Source organism: Alligator mississippiensis, chromosome 4 (genome assembly GCF_030867095.1).
Source record: "Alligator mississippiensis isolate rAllMis1 chromosome 4, rAllMis1, whole genome shotgun sequence".
Taxonomy (NCBI): Eukaryota; Metazoa; Chordata; order Crocodylia; family Alligatoridae; genus Alligator; species Alligator mississippiensis.
The window spans coordinates 65,018,534-65,040,688 of NC_081827.1; the positions used below are offsets into that span (position 1 = coordinate 65,018,534).

General features: G+C 38.4%; 1 protein-coding gene and 1 long non-coding RNA gene across 3 annotated transcripts in view; one reads left to right on the forward strand and one right to left on the reverse strand.

Moving 5' to 3' along the window:
* Positions 1 to 20,561, forward strand: part of MON2 (MON2 homolog, regulator of endosome-to-Golgi trafficking) — a 140,879-nt gene extending 120,318 nt beyond the window's left edge. For both annotated transcript variants that reach the window (XM_006260497.4, XM_014595901.3), the window contains 5 exons: positions 7,505 to 7,565; positions 9,568 to 9,691; positions 10,250 to 10,457; positions 11,789 to 11,871; positions 13,539 to 20,561. In XM_006260497.4, coding sequence (XP_006260559.1) covers positions 7,505 to 7,565; positions 9,568 to 9,691; positions 10,250 to 10,457; positions 11,789 to 11,871; positions 13,539 to 13,702 — 640 coding nt within the window. In that variant the 3' untranslated portion in view covers positions 13,703 to 20,561. The remainder of the gene's footprint in view (positions 1 to 7,504; positions 7,566 to 9,567; positions 9,692 to 10,249; positions 10,458 to 11,788; positions 11,872 to 13,538) is intronic.
* LOC109284499 (uncharacterized) lies at positions 957 to 7,507 on the reverse strand. The gene is made up of 2 exons (XR_002091977.2): positions 5,239 to 7,507; positions 957 to 4,802 (listed from the first exon to the last, which is right to left on the reverse strand). It is a non-coding gene; the product is annotated as an uncharacterized LOC109284499 (long non-coding RNA).
* Positions 20,562 to 22,155: the final 1,594 nt, after the last annotated feature.

Genomic DNA, 22,155 nt, shown 5'->3' on the forward strand with positions numbered 1-22,155 from the left:
ATGAGGCGATCTCTGTACAGTTAAAATTGCTTAATTGTTTGTAAAATACTTGGGAAGTTTTCATAAAACTAGGAATAAAGCTGTTTCCATAAAAATATTTAAAAAAATATAGATGGGATGAGCTACTTATTTATAGACCTGTCAATTTGAAATTGATCCCAGGCCAAATAATGGAACAGCTGATACAAGACTTAACAAAGAATGAAAAAAAGCTAATATAATTAATGCCATTCTGCATGGGTTTATGGAAAATAGATCTCATTGTACTAACTTGATATTTTTATGAGATTACAAGTTTGGTTGGTAAAGAAAAAAGTATAATGTATTTAGGCTGCTGTATGGCATTTTATTGGCACCACAAAACATTTTGATTAAGCAACTTTAATAATCCAAAATCCACATGACACACATTAAATGGATTAAAAGCTCACTAATTAATAGGTCTCAAAATGTAATTGTAAATAGAAAATCAAAACTAAGTATGCTTCTTTTAGGGTCCCAGAAAAATCAATTTTTGGCTTTCTACTGTTTAATATATGACCTAAAGTGGACATAAAAGGTATATCTGCATGATGCAAAACACTGCTATGCAAAGATACTCTGAACTTTTCCAGAAAAAAATCTTCTGGGTCAGTTGCAGCCATAGGACTTGAAATGGAAATTAATTCAAAAAAATTATCTGACTTGTGTTATGCAAGAGGTCAAACTTCTTAATAGTAAGGATTTCTCTTGACTTTAAAATCTTGTTGGCTTTTTATTATTCTACCTTTGACTCCTGGATTAGAGTAGGTTTGCAAACCATCTGTAGGTCTGAATGGGAGCAGATATTTACTGGTATTTGAATAAAACAAGTAGTTGAGGAAATACTGAGCAATATATGCAATTTTGTATGCTAAGAAAGTGTTGCAAAAAGAGCCAAAATCAAAATACATGGAAAAATGAATATAAGAAAATAATAGCCTCCAACCAATAAGCTTTACTTTCTTTAAGAATGACACCTACATGTATTATTGTTATAATCCAAAATCTGAAATTTGAAGAGTTGCAGTAGATTTTTCCTTTAACTTAATATATTATCAACTATTTTATGAGTAGCAGACTAGTATGTATATAACTTTAGAACAAAAATCTGTTAAGAGGCTTTCATGGAAACAATTCAAACAGTTGCATAAAAGTAATATTCAAAACTAGAAAAGCATATATAAAAAAAAAACTTTTAAAAAGAACCATGAGTTTACACAGTCAGACATTCAAATTGGGGAACCTTAATTTAGCTTCTCCTGTATGTATATGTTACCATACGTTATAATGTGTTCTTTAATTATATCACCATACTTCTTGCACAGAAACCTTTCCCACCTGCTGCTTATGAATGAAACTCACTTATTGCAGCTGTTTAAAATCTTTTTTTAATCCTTTGCTTTGGGTATGTGGCTCTCAGGGACTTGGTTTACACACCATCTAAACAAATTGAACATAATGAATAGTGTGTTTTATTTCCTCCTTGTTTTTCTGAGGTGATTATCACTATAACATCCAAGTGTATCAGTTGCAGTTGTGCAGATCAGGCCCTAAGTGTCTCACTTTGGGATGCCCAGAAAATGAGAAATATACTATTAAGGCTCCCTTTAAAAAGCTTCATTTACTAAGAAAGGAGCAGCTTAATTTTGTAGGAAGTTTGGGAAATAATACTTAAAAAAGAGGAGGAGGAAAGGCGGGCAGTAATCTGTGAAGTATCTTTGCCCATATACCAGTTCTAAGAGCGAGATGAGCTGGATGTCTTAGTAAACTTAATTGGAATTAACCAAAACTTGGACTAATTCCCATGATTAGAATATCCACACTGAAAGAGTACCTTGGTTCAGAAGAGTATAGTGGGGAAAAAGGAGGAGAAGGCATTGTGGTATATTTCGAAAATGTGCATATTTCTTCTGAAGTTCAAGAACAGAAAAGTGGCATTGGGTATGTGGTAAAGATAAAAATAAATAAATAAAAAGGGGGAAAGTATAGTGAAGGCATGATATACATACAAATCAGGAAGGGCAGAGGAAGAAGGCAAATTTCATTTCGTTAAAAAAAAAAAAAAAATGTTTGGGGTAATAGCAATAGGGCACTTCAAAGTCCCAGCTATAGGGAGAGAAAAAAATAAAATACCCAGGGAGGTCCTGTTTCACTCTTTTCAGAAAGCTGGGCAGGCAACTGGGGGTCATCTTGAATCTTATTTTGATCCAAAGTAAATTATGTTCACTGGTTGTAAACATAAAACTTGTCAAACGTGGGAGGAATGATTATGGTATGATGGAATTTGTGATCCTAATGAAAGGGAGGCATGAGAATAGCATAGCAAAGACACTGGACTTAGTCAGGTTTTGACTAAGTCAAAAATAGTACGTAAGGTCGCCTTTATAGGCAAACTGAAAGGGAAAACTCCAGAAAGACTGGCCCTCCTTTGCAGGCTCAACATTATAGTATTCCAACACAAGGAAAAGAAGAACTACAAACATGATATGGCTATAAATGCACCTTGTAATTATCTGAAAATGAAAAGATGCGTGCAGGCAATGGAAGGAAGGACATACTACTAAGTATAATAAATATGTATAGGGGCAAATTCAAGAAAGAAAAGGTGAAGAATGAGTTGAAATTGGCAAGAAATGTTAAAGACAAAAAGGAGTTCTACAAATGTCAATGGAAAAGCAACATCAAGGAAACTATGGGTCCAAGGCTTGACAGATCTGTTAATAGAAATTGCAAAGAAGGCAGAGCTTCTGTGTTGCTTTATTTTCACTAACCAGAAACTGCAATCAAATGGTTAGCAAATTTAGTACGAAGGGGAAAAAAACGGGAAGAAATTTGGAATGTAATAAATACAGAGATCATTGGAGAACTTACGACAAATTTGAAATAATTTTAGTTAGCAAGCTACACGTGCAGTGCTGCCCGTATGCAGTGCAGGCAGTCTGGGTTCTCTGTCACATGCAGTGCAAGCAGTCTAGCCCCTTCTTTCACTGCACCCGGCACAGGCAACCTGACCCCTGTGCTGCATGTATGACTTTGGCACCCTGGCCCCCTCCCACTGCACTACCCCACCCCATCCTCAGGAGCAGGGAGCAGGAAATAGTGGGGTTTGTGGAGGGGGTGGATAGGTCTGGGGGGGGTGGGGGGGTAGTATGCTGTTTGTGGGGAGGAAGCTGGCTGGGGGTTGTGTCGTGTGGGGGGGCAGGATGGCTGGGGTCTGTGAGGAGGGATGTGGGGTGTGCATGGGGAATGCAGGTGCGTGTGTATGGCAGTCATGGCCTGTGGCAGACGGAGGCCCCCGGCAGTGTGTTGTCCTGGCAAGCGTCAGGATTGCATGTGGCCAAGCCAGTGGCAGGGCGAGTGGTGGAGCTGGCTTAGCTCCGTAGAGCTCCTGCCAGCCCGGGCCCCACACTCCCGCTTGCTGCCACTTGCCTGCTGGTGTTTCTCTTCCCTGGTGGCTTCTGTTCCCTTCCTTCCTGCCAGAGATGTGGGTTTTCCAGAAAATTTTCCAGTGCCCTAAATAGTGTGTTTATTTGACTTATATTTAGTAAACAAAACTAAAAACATACCCCCATGTTAATTTTGTCCCAATAGCCACAAGTATTTGCACTGAAATATTTGATTAGGAAAAAATTAAATACAGCACACTTAATGTGGTTTAAACGTTATATTTAAACAAATTCAAAGCTTTATGTGAAAAAATATATATTTTTATTGGAATACTTGTAAAAATGTAAAGACAATACACAATAGCATGTACTTTCCTTACATTGTTGAAATTCAAGAAAAAAATGGCAGTGAAAGCTGTTAACACACTAATTTTAGTACACTCAAAGAACTGTGCACGATATGCTGTGCTTTAGTTTTGATTTGACCTGCACAGCCAATTAGGTGAATTCATAACTTGATTTTTGGTTTGGATTATTATGCGTGTGTATTTACTGTCCTGTTTACAAATCAGCAAAACATATATGTACTCTCTCTCTCACTTCCTAGGGATAATCACCTGAAGAACAATAATTACAACTTTGAAATTGCCAAGCTTGCCTAATATTATATTGGCATCCATTCATTGTTACTAATGAATGTTATGAAACAGTGGATTTTTAGAAATGGAAAATTTCTTATGGAAAAATAAAGCACTGGAAAATTTTCCGCCACATCTCTGCTTCCTGCCTGCTGCCACTGCTCCTCCCCCCGTGCCCATCTGCCACTCCAGCACCCAGTGATTCCCAGCTGCGTGCCCGGGACCACACAGCGCAGCAGAAGTCAGCAGGGAACTGAAGTGGCCGGGCCGGTCTGGCGTCTGCTGTACTGGCGATCCTCCCCTGCTCCTTCTACCCATTCTTATCTCTGTTTCCTTCTTGGGTGGAGGGAGAGCGGGGGGGAACAGCCACAGGGTCCCAGGCTGGAAGCCTCTAGGCAGAAGCTTCCAGTTGGTGCCTGGTGGTGGGGTAGGCCTTGCTGCTGCCACTGGGTCCTGCTGCTGCTGGCACCTTTCTATCTTTGACAGGCAGCCAGGGGCAAATGAATACAGGCAGTCCTTGACTTAGTGTTTCAAGTTACAACATTTATAAATTGACACCATTTCAACTTTATGACATCTGCTTCAAGTTAGGACGCTTGATCCGATGCGACACCATGTCAGCGAACAAGTTCGCTGTGCTGCTCATCTCTCTGGAGAATATCTGTCCAAACTTGCTTGGACGCTTTCTTTAAGAAAGCAGACAAGACTCCAGAAAAACTTGCAGCCAAGACTCCTGAGAAGACTCCAGCCAAGAACCCTTCAAAAAGTCCAACCAAAGAGCCGTTCAAAAAGTCAAGCAAAGTCACCTCAAAGAAGTCCTTCCAAATCAATGTAATTGCTATTTACGATATAAATACATTAATGTAGCTATATTACTCATCTATAATTGATCGAGTACAAAATTCTGGGGTATTTTTGGTAAGAATAGTGTGTCAGGCCTCGGTTCAGGAACCAATAACCCATTTATAACATTGTTTCTTATGAGAAAATTGGTTCTGAGTTGCAACATTTTGACTTGAGACGAGGTTTTCAGGAACCAATTGTCGTAAATCCGAGGACTGCCTGTATTAATTTTCTAAATATTTTTTAGGGGCCTCGTGGCCAGATAGAATGGCCCGGTGGGACGTATCTTGCCCACCCTGTTATAGACTAATTCAAGGAGGCATAAGCTTTTGTAAGGAGGCATAGCTTACTTTGTCAGGTAGATCCTTGTTGGATTGGCAGGGGGTCTCAAGTGGGGTTCCACAGACGTCTGTTATTCAGCATCATGTTGCTAAAACAATTAAAAAAACTCAATTTTTGGTTGTATTAACAGAAGCATTTAATGCAAAGCCTGGATGCTGATAGCACATGCTGTTCAGTGTATTGTATTTTTAAAACAACGTAGAGAAACTGGAGGGTCGGAGGTCATTGCCAGAGATGATATAGGTTTTAAAAAGTCAGCAGTATGAGGGAAGGGTGAAAGAACCAGGCAAGTTTCCTCTTGGAGAAAAAAAATAAGGGGTAACGTTACAGCAGTTTTCAAATACTTGGAAAAAATGCTAAAAATAGGATGAAGACCTAGCATTCTTCCTTGCCACAGAAGGGAAGGATGTGAGCTGTTGATTTTAAACTATAGCATATTTGAAGAAAAACATTTTAACTGTAAGAACAGTAGGGTAATGGAGCATGCTGGCTAGGGGAGCTGCAGAACATCCTTCATAGGATTTTTCGTGAAGGATGTGTAGGCCTGGGATGATTTAGGAGCTGTGCATCTGTGCAAGGATTGAACTAGGTGTCCCTTGAGTTTCCCTCTTTAAGCTTATGATGCTGTGATTTTGCCCAGCATCACATGGGAGCTCTGACTTAATCCAGTTTCCTGGGAATGGTGCTCAGCTGCCTTAAACACAAGATTGTCCTTTTATTTTTTCCTCTCTTCTGTTTACTATGCACCTGCTATTTCTGCAGTAAATGAATAAGAGGTCTTGTACATAGCAACCTTATTTACTGTGCAGTCTTGATTCTTTCCAAGTACTGACCTTCCTGTGCACTTAATTAGGTGGCATCTTATGGAAATAGTAATATTTCCAATTCCAATATGTCATTTAAAATGATACCATAATGCATCAATAAATGCAAATGAATAAAATCCTACAGGCAAGCTTAATTGAAGTGTTTCTTAATGTAAAGCACTTAACGTAGGTTTTTTGAGGGGGAGAAGCTTATGTATGTATATGTGCGCGCACGCATGCAATTTTCTTACGGTTCTGTGTTTTTGTTTTGTGTTGTTTTTAAGCAAGCTTGGGTGGGTGAATATTTTGTTATATGCAATTGTATTAACACCCCAAATTGTGACTCTCTTTATCAGTTTTGTAAAACCTTACCACTTGAGCTAAAAGAGTACCAAGTTCATTAGTAGGCTTTTATTCTGCATGTAGATCAGTCAGTGGAGGGGGACCAGGGCACAAAATTTTCAGTGAATAGTTTCATATTTATTCCCTAGACAATAAAGGTATGTTGGACATGGGAATGCTGAGCATACTCCTATTTTGAAGTGCACTATGATCTGTTAATTAAGATCCTTCTGCTACTTCCTTTCCCTCAAGCTCATACTCTTTTGTCACTGGCTCCTTTTCTTCTTCTGTTCATCTACAGACTGTCAGTCCTCTGTTTGTTCCCCATCCATCTTCATTCAGATATAGTCTAGTCTTCCGCAGTGCTCGGGTACTAGCAAGAGGGATACTGAAAACATGGAAGATTCACTCCTGGCTTTCAGTTACAGCATCATCTGCCAGAGGGGCTTGCAGGAACCAGAAGGACGAAAATAAAGTCCTAAAGCCCTGGGATGGAGAAGCTTGGTTGGCATACAGGAATTGTGTTAGGCATGGAATGTGCTCATTGTAGACATAACACTGAGAAAAATTACTTACTGGATTTGGACCATTAGTGGGGTGGGAAACAGGGAAAGATTGGTGGGGGATGTAGAAGTGGATGGCAAGTTGGGCAACAGATTATTGGACCATGATTATAATTACCATGTAGGGTTGAACTAGTAGGGCTTGTGGCAAGAGCCACAATCATTTCCCAGTTTAACTCTGCAGGAGATATGTGGTACAGTTCCACCTGGCAGCCACTGCCCTGGCAATAGGCTGAATATAATATCTTATAATTACTAATTGCTAACATATTAATTAATAATATAATTATCATGTATATATGATAATATTCATAGTCTATTTAAATAAGTCCTTTTACTGAGGTGCCACTAATTTTTGAAAAATTTTGGAGGGGTGCATTGAGTCTAAATAAAAAGTCGAGAACTACTGTTTTATTCTAAAATTGTAATTGGTCCTTGCACATACCGCTTTGTGCATATAATCTTTTAATACTGTGTGTGCCTCCATATTTGTAATCTTACATCTTCAGAATAGTCTGTGCCCTTTTAAAAATGTAATTTAATATTTTCGTGTTTGTTTTTAGTATACCTCCAGATAATCTCTCTATTCAAGAGTTCCAGAGAAATGAAAGTATTGATGTTGAGGTGAGAAAGTTGTATAGAATGTTTTTGCACTAATGTATGTAGAGTTAACTAGAAAGTTTAAACTTCTAAGTACTGTACTATTGTGAATTAATGTGGAAAGAACTGCAGTTAATACTGACCATTGCAGATTTAGCTATAACTTCTTTTTTTCTATTTAGTGAAAACATAACAAAAATAGGTCCCAGCTTGTAACTGCATGACCTTTAGATATGCAAAGGGTAGCATGTGTGGTACAGAAGCTCCTTTGTATCAACTTGGATGCAACTAGGGTGGCCACTGTACCTCCAGAATACAAGACATCCCCTTTGGGCAGGGGGGAGGTGGGGAGACTATTAGCCTCCTCAGCCAATCAGTAGTGAGGGGTAGGGCTGCCACCTGGGCCATTCAGCAGTGAGGGGTGGGGCCACCACAAGAAGTCCATCATCCTCCCTCCCTGGCTGACTCGGAACCCTGCTCCTCCTGGCTGTGCATTGCCCTACCTCTAAGCACATCTTAATAGGATCACAAGGACAAATGATTGACATGTATTTCCACCAGTGAACTTTAAATCAGGACTTTTTACAGTCTGTTGTTCATTTAGTAACAGACAAGGGACAAAGGGTTTAAAAACAGGATGGTCCAGTATTAAACAGGACCAATAGCCACCCTAAGTGCAACTGAATAGAAGAGGGAAGGATTTAGGATGTCTCTGACTTCAGTGCATTGTCTGTCTTAATTTCCACTGATGATCACTTAGTCATACAGATAGTTGCAAACCAGTGAAAGTAAGGAATTCACAGTCTGGCCTAAAATGATTTCCACATGTTGCATTTCCTTGAGAGTGAACCAACGTTCTTGATTTAGCCAGTAGTGATGATTATTTCAACACTGACTTTGTGTTTCCCTCTGTATCAAAGACCAAGGAAAATGTGGTCCATACTCTAAGAAGGTTAAATATAACTGGACAGATGAAGTTTTCTGACACATTGTCCATGATAACCTCAGCCAGGTTATCAGAGAGAGAGAGAGCTGCTGCTGCTTTTCTCACGATCGAGGATGATTGTTTTCCATGATTGATTTATCAGAGAGAGCACTGCACTTTTAATGGGTGTGTTAACTTGGTTGGGTTAACACTGTAGAAAAAGCTTTAGAGAAGGAAGATGTCTGTGAATTAAACGAAACCAGTGACCTTTTTATACCAGTGGCAATGTGGGACTTCAGAGGCAGCGATAACAAAGGGCTTGAGGTTGTCATCACTTCAGAGCAGCAGCAAAGTTATGCAGTTCTCAGTATAAAAACAGAAGCAGGACTGTCTGTAATGGCCACCGTTATCAGATCTAATGGATTAAGCTCAGTGATTTCAGGTGACTTCATTCTTGAATAAGGGCATCACACAGAGTTGATGTTTTCTCACTGATGTGCACTGATTCCATACCTTTGGTTGATTTTTTCCCCTTAATTTTTCCAAATGTCCCCTACAGATGTGAGTTCATAAATATATAAGTTTACTTCTGCTTGTTTACATAAATGCAATTTGCTATCCTCTTCTAGTTGAGATATTGAGTGGGCTGTAGTGGCCAAGAAGATAGTTGTTCTGAAGGTCAGATCTTTTCTCCCCAAACGATATAATTCTATTTGAAGTAAAGATTTTACCAAACACTTCAGAAATTAATGGAAATGTCTAAATGATCAGAACTTCAGAAAATGTCAGGAACCTAAGATACTACTTTAGCAGCCCAATTTATAATTGAAATCTTAGCACTTATGTATTTGCAGATTAACACTAGCAAGCATGGCAAATATATGATTCTTATTTTAAAATTTCACTGAGCATGAACATTCATATTATACTTGAACAGTACATTTTCTTACTTCAATACATCCTTTCTTTAACATCCTTTATCTCGTTCCACATATTTGGGAATTTAAGTCTCATAGGTGTTAGAATTGGAATTCTTGTCACTGATTTCCCCCCTCTGCTTTCCCTGCAGGAAACAAATTTAAGTATGTTTTATTTTTTTAGGTTGTGCAACTTATCAGTACAGAGATACTGCCATATGCTAATTTTATTCCCAAGGAATTTGTTGGTCAGATAATGACTATGCTTAATAAAGGCTCAATACATTCTCAGTCATCCTCATTTACAGGTATGTTATATGAACAGTAATATAAATGCAGTATGAAAACTCTCAGGAAAGTAAACTAAAATGTGCATATTAGAATGCCTATTCCACCAAAGATTTTATTTGCAGATACAATACTGTATCATGATAAAGTTTCCAACATAGATGATTTTATATGGCATCATTTTAAAGCTGTGATGCATTTTATCCTACAAAGAATTACTTTGCTTATTAGTCTTACCTTTATTTTCTTCCTTTCCTTCCACTTGCTTTCCAACTTGGGTCTTGGCCATAATTTGAGACAGCTGTAAAGCATACAGATTATCCTGTCTCGGGCAGTGAAATGTGTTTTTAAAATATGCAGCTAATGTTTCCGAGTTCTAGGAACTGTCAAAAATTGCTAAACATCTTTTTTCAGTTCGTGTATTTAACGGTATTTGTAAACATTATTATCATTATTGAATACTGAGGTGCAGAGATGTTTTCTTGCAAAGTATGTTTAAAGCATGGATTGTACTACAAAATGTAAAGCATGTATAGACCTGCTTGTTGCGCTATTAAACATAACATTTTGCTTTGCAGAAGCAGAAATAGATATTCGAATGAGAGAGGAATTTTCTAAGATATGCTTTGAAACTCTGCTTCAGTTTTCATTCAGTAATAAAGTCGCAACTCCTCAGGAAGGCTACATCTCTAGAATGGCACTCTCTGTACTTCTGAAAAGATCACAAGATGTACTGCATCGTTACATAGAAGATGAAAGATTAAGTGGCAAATGTCCTCTTCCACGGTATGTACTATATCTGTTTAAAAAAACAAAGTATACAACATTGTGCATATGTACATAAACACAAAAACACAAATATGCCAGCATTATGTGGTAGAAAATAGTGTATTGTAATTAAGACTGATTCAGGCAATAAAAATGTATTGCAGGAGAAAGTCTAAGGCGAGTAGGAGAGGTTTCAGATAGTGTTGACCACATTTGCTATTAATTGGCAGAATTGTAAAGTAGCAATTATTTTTTGTATTTGATTATCCAGAGGTCAGGAGGAAGATATTACAACTTTTCTTAGTCCCTGAAATTAAAAGTAGTACAGTGTTTCTATAGCTAGTTCCTCATATATTTCCATTGTAGCTATTTAGAGGTTCTAAACTGCTGGAGAGGAAAAAAATAAAATACCTCTAAAGTAGAACAAATAGTACTCTGAAGCATTATTGGAACCACACTTTTTTGTTGCAGGAAAAAAACCAGACATTGTCTTATATTGTGGGTGTTTGTCTGTTGTTATAAGCTTCCCTGAGCCTTTTTGGGTATGGCAGGATCTAAATCCAAACAACAATAATAAACAGACATGGTAATTCTTTTCAAGAATATCTAAATAATGTAGGTGCCTAAAGTCTACAGTAAACTTTTTGGAAAATGTTCCAATAATAAATTGCCTTTCTGGGACTTCTTGGATATTCAAAGGTAATCATATGTATAAATATGTGCTAGACTGAAATCTACATATTAAAATTATTTCTAAAAAAATGTAAAATTAGAAATAAAATATATTGAAATATATTTCTAAAAATGAAATATGCCATCCTAACTTGCAGCAGGTATGTGGGGAAGTTATGATTTAAAATTAGTGTGAACCTCAGATATAACCTTAGGTGTTTTCCTTGGATTTTGTTTTAATTGTTTTATTGGTTAAATATTATTTTTGTTTGCTATATAATAGTGTAACCTCATGAATCCAGCATGCTTGGGACCAAGCACTTGCCAGAAATTTGAAAACTCCGTACTTTTTAAACTGGAGTGGTGGTCGGTCCCGTGGGTGGGGGGCATGAGAGGAGTGGCGGCCAGTCCCAGAGCAGTGGCTGCACATGGAGCAGCAGTGCAGGATGGTGCATGGCAGCAGCAGCTGCCACATGCAAGCTTCCCCCTCTGCTGCTCTGGGACCAGCTGCCAGTACTCCTTGATCTAATGTCGTTTTAAAAAGTGCTGGATTTTTGAGAATTCTGGATATTTGATATCTGGATTTATGAGGCTATACTGTAGTTAACAGGAAATTATGTTCTGGAAAACATTTCTGAAATTATGTATTTCTTAGTTTTATAATTTTTCCCCTATAGGCAACAAGTAACAGAAATCATATTTGTTTTAAAAGCTGTCAGTACACTCATAGATTCACTTAAGAAAACTCAGCCTGAAAATGGTAAGTTGTTGTTAAACGATTAAGTTGTAAATGAAATAAAATTGTCTTCTCTATCCTATGTATGTGTTTGTTTAATGTTTTTATGCAGTTTCCAAGGGACGTAATATCCATAAGACTTCTTATTTTGCACTTTTATGCACGTTTCAGAAGCCAGGTAGTCATTTTAAAAATATCTTTCTAATAAACCAGTTGGCATACAGCTCTAAGATGCATACTACAATAGGAAGTTTCCAGCTATAGGACTAATGACTTCTCTTAATAGACACCTTTTAGTTATTAAATCCAATAACTATAGCATCTAAAAGAAAATGTTACCTCTTTAGCTTTCAATAGTTGTCTTCAGCAGTAACCTTGATAGATTCTGTTTACCTATGCAATATTCTTTTCAGATTCTTAGCTGTCATTCACTCTTAGGTCCATCCAGTCTATTGTAGTCAGGTTTAAGATAGGCATTTCTATATGGTGATACTGACAAAGTATCTTTGCTTGCTAAAGATACCCTCTGTGTAACATTTTCTGTGTAACATTTTCATTTCTGGCTCCTAATGGTAGGAAAACACACTGTTACATGCTTACATGTTACATGCTTACCAACAGTTTTTAACCATAGACTAACAAACAGTTTATTTTTTATCTTTAGCAATTAAGGAGCCAGCAGCAAGAATTATGCGTTCCGTGTCACCTTATACTGTTTTGTTTTATCATGGGAAGCAGAGGGAGTTCGTGAATTCTTTTAGGACCTTACACAGCAGATTATACGTAGCTCATGCCCAAATAAGAATTTAAAGAAATTCACTATGTGAAAATGGCAAACATCAAACAGTTCATCACATAGTACATTACTGATCATATATTCCTTTTTTGGAGGAATAACGATTTCATATGACACTTCCTACAGCTCTAGATAATCAAATGTCTTAGATTATTGTTATATGAAGCCCTGGAAATGGTTTAAAACACCATTATCAAGGATCACTGATCCAAATTTGACACCTCCTTTTTAAATAATAATTATTGCCTAGATAGATTTGAAAAATCTTTCAAAAGCACACTGGTGGTAAAAAATAAGGCAACAAATAGATTCCACATTTTGAAAAAGAATGTGCACATCCACTGCTTAAGATCATATGATCTTGTTTGTTTATCAGATCTTCCATTTTTACTTGAATACTACATGTCCCTGGATAAGGTGCTCTGTTTTCAGAAGTCACAGTGGAGAAAAATTTAGTTTTTCCTTTCCAGCATCATCAACACTGGCTGCTGCAGCAGTGGGAGCGACAACCTGTGGCTGCTCCATTGACCCAGTAGCTTGCTGGCTGGATGTTGACAGTCAGAGCCCTGTGGGCTCACTATGCTGCCTGCCCCCTGTGCAGCACGTGCAGAATTACTCTCCCTTTCCCCTGGTCACTGCCACAGTTCAGTATGAAAGTTTTCCTATCCAGATCAAATCTTTACCAATGATCAAGAATAGAGAAGGCAGGGAGAAAACAAATAAGCTTAGATAACATGCATGGTTTTTTAAATCTAAAAATACATAGCATCTTGGATTTACTAGTATCTGCTCATCTAGATGTCTAGTGTTTTAATGTGTATGTATAGTAAAAAGGTTTTTTGTTGTAAAAGTATGAGCAACATTAAGTGATTTCATTTGTCATTTTTTGTTACAGTTGATGCTAACACCTGGGCACAAGTTATTGCTTTGTATCCAACTTTAGTAGAATGTATCAGCTGTTCATCATCAGAAGTTTGTTCTGCTCTCAAAGAAGCACTAGTTCCCTTTAAGGACTTCATGCATCCACCAGCATCCAAGGTACAAAATGGAGAGTCTTGACCAGATAAAACTTTCTTTTATTTTTGAAGGAAAAAATATCCCAAAAATATTTGTTTCCAAGAGAGGCTTCTCTGAGGATATCTCTTGTGACTAGTACATGGCAACCAGTGTTGACTGCCTTTTAACTACTAACAAGAGCTCAGTAATTCATGAATTCATACAAGCTTGTATCTCAAAGGTGCCAGAGTGAGTAGCAGTGCAAGCCTTTAATAAATTTAATTGACTAGGGTGGAATCAATTATAATCTAATGTACTAGCTACAGTATCTTGAAGTGGTGACTGAAAAGTGGGCTTATGTACAGCTTGTTGTGTATGTGTTAATGATGTAATTAAAAAAAAAAAGTATTTCAATTCAGTCAGATTTATTGGGCTGGTGTTTTGCACCCTTTTTTGAAGTACGGAATTGTATTAAAATTTTATGCAAGATGGTACTGTAACATTCCATATTATCTGTAACCAGCCTTTGTAAACAAAGGGAACTGATACACGTGTGTATAATAAATGGTACAGTTCTGTATAAAATAGTTGCATTTATTATTTAAATTCTTTTTAAAATATTGATAATGTTAAATGCTTGATGATGTATTTATTATGAATAAGTTATATGCTTGCATTTTTACTTACAATTTGCCTTCTTAATTGGCAGATATGCTTATTCATATCTGATCATGCCGTTAATTTTTTTTTGCTTATTTGAATGTATCTTATCTGTGGCCGTTGGACATCTCAACAAAGAGGTCATATGACAGAAGACAGCAGCAAACAGTCAACAATCTGCTGATTTCAAACTTTAAAGTTTCAACCTGAAATGAGTTTGAATGTGCAGAAATACACTGTAGTGTAATCCAACTTTCTACAGTACCTCACTTCACAAAGTACTTGTTTCAGTGTATTCATTTTACTTGCGTCTACTCATTTTTGTAGTTGCTGTCTTGCTTGAAAAGAACAATTTGTATTTGGGATTTATATCCCTTTTTGTCCATAATGGCAATTGTCACTGTCTTTGAATTATGACCCAGGAAAGGTGATTTGAAATATCTCAAATATTTGGCTGTAAAATTTTTTTGTTCAATAATCATAAGCTCTTTGTTTTGTAATGTCTTTTCAACCCAAACAATAATTGTTCTAACCTTTAAGTATAAAATGTGTGTGATAAAACCATGGGAAGTGTGTTTTTGAAGATAGTTATTCATTAGAAGTGCAGTAAACTTTCTGTCATGAAGTAAATGAGATCTTTGTTTCCCTTTCATGAACTGCATAACTTAAGTAAAACATCTGAGTAGCTGTAGTCTTGTTAAAGCTAAGCCATGAAATAGCATACTATTTGTATATAATTGTTATTTGAGTAGTAATTCACCTGTATGTTGATGTTTATGACCATTGATGTGAAAGCACAAAGGCAAAGCTTTTAAAAAATAGGAGTCTAAAGTTTTTAGCTTCTAAATTCACAGCTAGGCTCTTGCCTGCTTTTCCAAGTACTGTATTCCAAACAGTTACTTTGGAAGTCATATGAGATTATTAGGAGCTGTTATAATCAGAAGTTAGAAAAAATCAAATAGGTGCCTTTATATGGACTTCAGAGTTCAATGGTAGATTTCCATTCTTTAAAACGTTATGCTGATATTAAAAGTAATGATCATGCATAATACTAACACTCTTCAGTTTGCTTTAGATTTGTGTAGGATAAAGGGATATCCACTGGTTCATGTGAACAGATGCAAATTTATAGAGGGTGCTAGTGGTGTGCGTGTTGGAGGATGAATTGACCAGAGTTAGAGCTCCTGGATTTATATAATGCTAGCTAGTGCTGTTACTCCATATTATGCTTATTTTAAAAAGCAAGGGAACTTTTTTCTCTATATTTTAAACCACATTAAATACACAGTGAGCTTTAAGACTCTGTGTACTCTTTTATGAATGTTATATGGAACTCTATCCTCAATCTTGGATAAAACTGTTTCTAGCCCAGTTTTAGAGAACACAAAATTTGTACTAGGAAGCCAAATGCTAGCTGAATTAAGTTTGAGGAGCATATTGCAATGATTTAGGACTAGTCTGTACCACAGCAATGGTACTATGTCCTGGGGTTGAGCATACCCCACCTTCCTTAGTCTGCTGATCTGCTCCAAGACTAGAAGTTTGCCAGTCAGGCTGCTCCTGTCTCATCGCCAGTTCTCACTCTTGAACTCTTGAGTTTCTGGCTGGCCCGAGAGGAGATGGTGTGAGCAATGAGTCAGAGCAGCTTTTCTTGTGAACTCCCCAGCTCCTGCGGTTTCTCAGATGACTCGGGTAGGCTGGACATGGACAAAGCATGCTCAGCCCTGAACTCTCTAAGAGTGGCCACTGACATGGTATGGACAAGCCTTTAATGTCAGTTTTAAGATAACAAATGTATCTTTTTTAGAAGCAGTTCCAAAATATAATACAGGAGCCTTTATGCAACTGAACATCTGTTATCAGTTCTCTAACGGTGAAAATTTAAAAACAACTGTGATGCCAAAAAGCAACAGGGTTTGGGGATCAGATAGTGTTGCCATCCATGAAAGAAGGATCATGGCCCATAATGATGTAGGGGGAAAAAAAATAAGAATTGGAGAATGGTAGCCCCTTCGTCTTATTTAGAATGTACCATCTTAGCTTACATTATTAGGGAGGCAACATATACATGTGAGCACATTATATTTAGCTGTTTGTTTTTTTTAATTTGGGAAATCAGGCTAAAGGTACAATTACCTCACTAATGTACATGCTCATTTTAGTTGAGTGAAGATCCTTCAGCTTTGGTCTTTACCAGACATCTTATGTTTATATTTATTTCTGCTTCTAGAACTTTTAATGTACTTTTATCATCTGCAGACACACACCTTTTAAAAACTACAAAAAGCAGTCTTCTACCATTTGTTCATTTATCATCCCTTTAGTTATTAAATGAATGATATAGCTTTGTACATCTGGAATTTGCCTTACAGCTGACATTTGAATCTATATGGCCATCGTTTCCTATTTCATGTAAATTACTAGCATATCAGAGCTAATAAAACATGCATTTAATTTGGAAGAGAGCTTTTCTACTGGCTAGTTTCTCTTGATGAGAATCTTAGTCTGATTATAGTATCTACCTGCTTACCATCTGAAGTCTTTCTTTTCTCTGTTGAGATTTCTTACTGTCTAATATTTGTCCATCGTTGCACAGCTTTCTCAAATTTGATCAAAATACAAATTTTCAACCTCATAGCAAGAGAGTCTATGTATTTTTCTTCTAAAGAAAACTAGGAAAAATTTAGACCTTGAATCTGCAAGCATCATGCATGTGTTTTAACTTTACATACGTGAGTAATATGAATACTTGACTTGAGTAATATGTGAAATGTTTACAAGATTGAGGTTTCCACTGTGTTGCTGAAAGCAGCTAAAGGAGAACTTGATGATCTCCCTCAGACTGCAAATGACTATAAGGAGATGCATCTTCCACAAGCTCTGAAATAAAATAAAAAATATTGGGAGCCAGAAATGAAAATGTACTGGTCCTGATGGCTGCGGTAAAATATCCAGAGGTCAAAAAAAAACCCGCAGAGAAAAAAAGTGGAACAGCGTGCTGCTCAAAAGTGGAGCCTGGTTTGCTGGAGCCATGTTGCAGCTGCCGGTAAGATTCTGCACAGCAGAACTATTGCTGCTGCAGACCCAGGAGGCCCCCAGGACCCTAAGTAAGGCTGCTGGGGCCAGCCCAGTGCTGACCCCAGCCTCCCCTTCCACCCTAAGGGTAACTTGCTTCATGCCAGAGGGCGTTTGGCAGGGGCATTCCCTGGCAACAACCAGCGGTGGCGCAAGGTGCACCACCACTAGTTGTCCCCAGGGAACCAAACATCCACACCACGTGGATGAGGCATAGGTGCCCAAGTGGGATTCTGTTCCACCCTTTTCAAGTCCTTGAAAAATAGTTTATGCAAAAGACGAGTGGGTCCTCTTCCTCCTCAATGGCTTTTTTTGTGTCTCAGTCATAAGGATAAAGTGTTACGAAGTAGGTACATTGATGATTTTTAGAGACTTGAACAGGATTGAACTGAATTACAAAGTTCACTGAAGATGTTAATTTAGATAAAATAGAAGTTGGTACCTAGGGTATCTTTTATTTGATCACCCTAATGTTGATGTTATTTTTTGTTAATTTTATTACAGACTCTGTAATGGACACTCAGGTTGTTCCTGAGGTGACCTACCATTAACAACAGTTTTGTTGTCCTTCTCCTTTATTACCCTACTAACTTTTTTGCCTTCTGGTAATGTCAATATCTTGCAATATCCAAGCTATCCATAGCATAGTTCTGCAGTACATGGAATTTAGCTGCTAGAGTATTTGATATAATTTAAGTTCTTCATGTTTTTGACAGAGGAAGAAAAAAATCAGTATTCCTGTTCCACTGCATGAAGTGTGTCTTCGTGCATTACTGAACTGTTAAACAAAATTAAATGTAACAAGGAAGTTTCAAACAATAACTTTAAGCAAATTTCTTCTGTTTTCTTACCCTCTAAAAAATTGTACTTGCTGCATAGACCATCTGCCATTTTACCCTGTTTATATTCCTGTCTACTTAGGTTAATCTATAAATAAGGAGCACAAATTATTGTTTATTCTTCTTGGAAATAAGACTTTGGCAATTTACATAAAATAATTGCTTGTAAGAAGAAACCAGAATAATAAAAAGAATAGTATTCAAGTAATCCATGTTTTAAAACGCAATATGGCTTTTCCCCAGTTTATGCAGTAAAATGCAAAGGTAATCGGGTACATATATGAAAATATTTTTAGTAAAAGTGTACTGATACATCAGTCTGATATCGGATCAGCACTGACATAAAAAAAATTGACTATATCGGAAATCACCCAGATGTGGCCGATTTTAATTTGGCCAGTAAATGCCCGTGCATGTGTATAGCCACAGCGCAGCATGCAGGCAGCAAAGAGCACAGCTTGGCAGCTTGGAGAGCTGTGTGCAGCTGGTAAGTCTGTTGTGGTGGAATGGGAAGAGGGAAGAAAGGGGCATGGGAGGGCAGATCAAGGCCCCCGTGGTGAGGGAGGGAGTGGGGCTGGGGGGTGGGGTAGGCGCTGCCCAGCCGGGGGCAAGGCATGGGACGGAGCCACGGCTCCTCTGGGGGGCACGGGGAGGAGTGGCTCCTGTTGCTGCATGCACCCTGGGAGGGCACAGGGGGCATGTGCCCCCCAGATCTGTGCAGGGCAGGGTAGGCTGCAGCTGGGGCCGGGGACCTTGCCGGGCTCTTCCCAGGTCTGGGCCATGCTGTGCTTGGGGTGAGCGGTGGCACTGGAAGGGGGCTACAGTGCGGGGCTGCAGCCACCCCAAATTTTGTTGTAGCCCCCCATAGACCTCCCAGCACTTCCGCCACCCTCCTCAGCTGCAGCCTGCCCTGTCCCTTGCAGATCTGGGGGGCACATACCCCACCCCACCATGCCCTCCTGGTGTCTGTGCAGCAGTGGGAGCTGCTCCCCCTTACCACGCCCCCCAGATGAGCTGCTGCTCCATCCTGCACCCTGCCCCACCCTGCCTCGGCTGGGCAGCACCTATCCCAGCCCCACTCCCTCCCTCAACATGGTGGGCATTGATCTGCCCCCCCCCGCCCTTTCCCTCCACCTTCCCTTTCCATCACAACAGACTTACCAGCTGGATGCAGCTGTATTAGAAATCGGATTGATATTGGCTGATATGCCTCCTTTAAAAATTGGCTATTGGTCCCAAAAATTTCTATTGGTGCACCCCTAATTTTTAGTAGTGTTCCAATAGATGAGTAGGATTTTATTGTAGGACTGAATCTTTTCTGCAAGTGTGCGTATATTGGAGGCAGGATGAATCAGTCATGACCAATATCCACAGAGCAGTTATTCACAGAGCAGTTTACTTTTATAAATTTGGTATACAGCTTTTCAGTTCTTAAGGAGTAATTTTTAAACTTCAAAGGCGTTTACATTGAAAAGTATTTTTGTTTCCATTATGCTTTATTTTGTTTGCAGGCTTCTTCATATGGCTACACTCATTGTTAAGAGACTCAAAACCATGCTGTATGTTTGTGGCATAATTAAGGATTATTTTGTGAAAATATTATATGTCAAAAGTGATGGGAAAAATCAGCAAAAGCATGAACGTTGTCTGAATATGCCATCTGTAATTGATGCTAGGTTGTCATTGAGAAAAAATTATATATTACATAGATTTTGAGACCATTTCCAACTTCTACAGTTGTAACATAATAGTGTTTTATTGTGTGTTACTCTGCCAAGAAGGAAACAATCCAATGAATAAGTAACACGGCTAGTAGCCTTTTCTTTATTCAAACAGAAACAGTGACCTACTGTTCTTGAGTTACGAAAGTTTAGTTGTACAAAACAGTTTTAGTCTGAAGCTTTTACCACAAGACATTCCTGGCAATACGTTTTTGTCTCCCAAGATCAATTACTGTCTAGCAAGGGTGTCAGACCTAACTCTGCTCATGGACATAGTTTTAGCTTAGCCTTTTAAGTGCCTTACTTGTAGGTGGCTAATAAAGTTTATTGTTTACAGCCACTTATAAATGCTTTTACACTTCCTAATGTGTTTTGTCTAAACAGTTTGCAGATTGGTTAGGAAACTGGAATACTGTAACAACCATGTATCATGCTGACTAATCTCGTCTCATTGTTACCTTGTGCTCATTTGTCTTTGTCTGCATCTATCTATTGTGTCTCATCTTTTATAATTAGATTGTAAGCTCTTTGGGGCAGGAACCACCTTTGTTGTATATGTACAATGCCTCTCTCAGTGGGGCCCCTGATTAGGGCCTACAGGCACAAATAAATGATGATGATGATGTAGGCAGACAAGTGGTTTTACATTGAAGGTAAGGTAAAGGACTTTATCCTCCAGAAATGTATTTCAGTTAAAAGGTATATCTTTGACACATAGATCATCATTGCACTGATGTTTTATTAGAAATTATTTCACTAAAAGATAGTAGAAGAGACATCCTATCAACTCACTATAAATATGTAGCTGATTATTCAAGCTGGGAAATCTAAATTGCACGTGATGCTAGCCACATCACCTCCTTGTGCACCATTGGCTGTAGAAACTGCCTTAATCAGACTGCCTAAATGGGCCATTAGGATGGCAAAGAACTTGAACTAGAACACACAATTGTACTCTACAAGGCTGCTGATTTCATAACTAAACCCAAATGTTACATTTTTTCATTCCTTTTAGTATATATTTGTATATAGAAAATAGATGGAAAGTTGATGAGGTAAAGAAGTTGTAGAAGTCTCTATTTATAGATGTTGAGAATTGTAGTTAAGTATTTCATACCAGCAATGGCAAGATTGTTTGAAGGGAGCAAGAGAAGGCCAGTGCCAGGTAAGCAGAGAAGAAAGCAGAAAGAGACAAGGGCTAAGGGGGAGATGAAGTAAATCTGTGTTGGCTTTTAAAAATGACAGAAATTTATCTTAAATCTTGAAATGACCAGAGAGCTAAAAAGGTACTAAGGAAAATGTGCATAACAGATTTCCACGTGGAAAAATATGCAGAGCTGTAGATATAGAGAAAATAAAATATCTCCTTTTGGAAGGGATGAGGGAAGGTTAAACATTACCTTTTGACTTTTCTCACTCCGTCTTTAATTCTTTAAAATAATTATCTTTATATACTGTAGTGGTTTGTTTTAAGAATGAGCACTCATAAATGGTTAAAAATATGGGTTTACCTTAAAATTGAAGGATTGACCTGAAGTGTGAAGGTTTGCTAAAATGTGCAGGAGACAGTTGTGGAAGTGGCAGTGGCCTGTTGAGGCTATGGGTGTTGTGTAAATTAATATACTCATTCTCTGAAGAGTTAACTGTCCAGTATTAAAATGGTTATTCAGCAGCTACAATAAGTTTAGCTAAGAAAATACCAACCAGAGCTGAAGGCAGAATAGTGCCTCGAATAAAATTCAAATATGAAAACATGAAGAAACATCATTTGAGCCAAACTAATGTGTTGTGTGCCTCAAGGATTCTTTAGTCACGGGGATTGGTCTAGAGGAGCCAGAGCCCTACTCGGGACTCCCAGCATACGCTGCTCGACCTGGTGCTGGCTACTGGGGATGACCTAGTTGGCGACCTAGTGATTGATGGGAAGCTGGGTGACAGCGACCACGAGCTGATCACCTTCACCATCCGCTGAAAAGCTGGCAAGTCAGTCAGCAACACGGAAGTCCTTGACTTCAGGAAAGCTGACTTTGACAAGCTCAGGAGGCTTGTCAGTGAGGCCCTAAGGGACTGTGACCACAGGGAGAGGGGAGTTCAAGAAGAGTGGTTGCTCCTCAAGGGAGTGATCCTCAAAGCACAAACTAAGTCTATTCCATCTCGGAGGAAAGGCAGCAAGAGGGCACAGCAGCCCCCCTGGCTCTCCAGGGACCTAGCAGACCTCCTG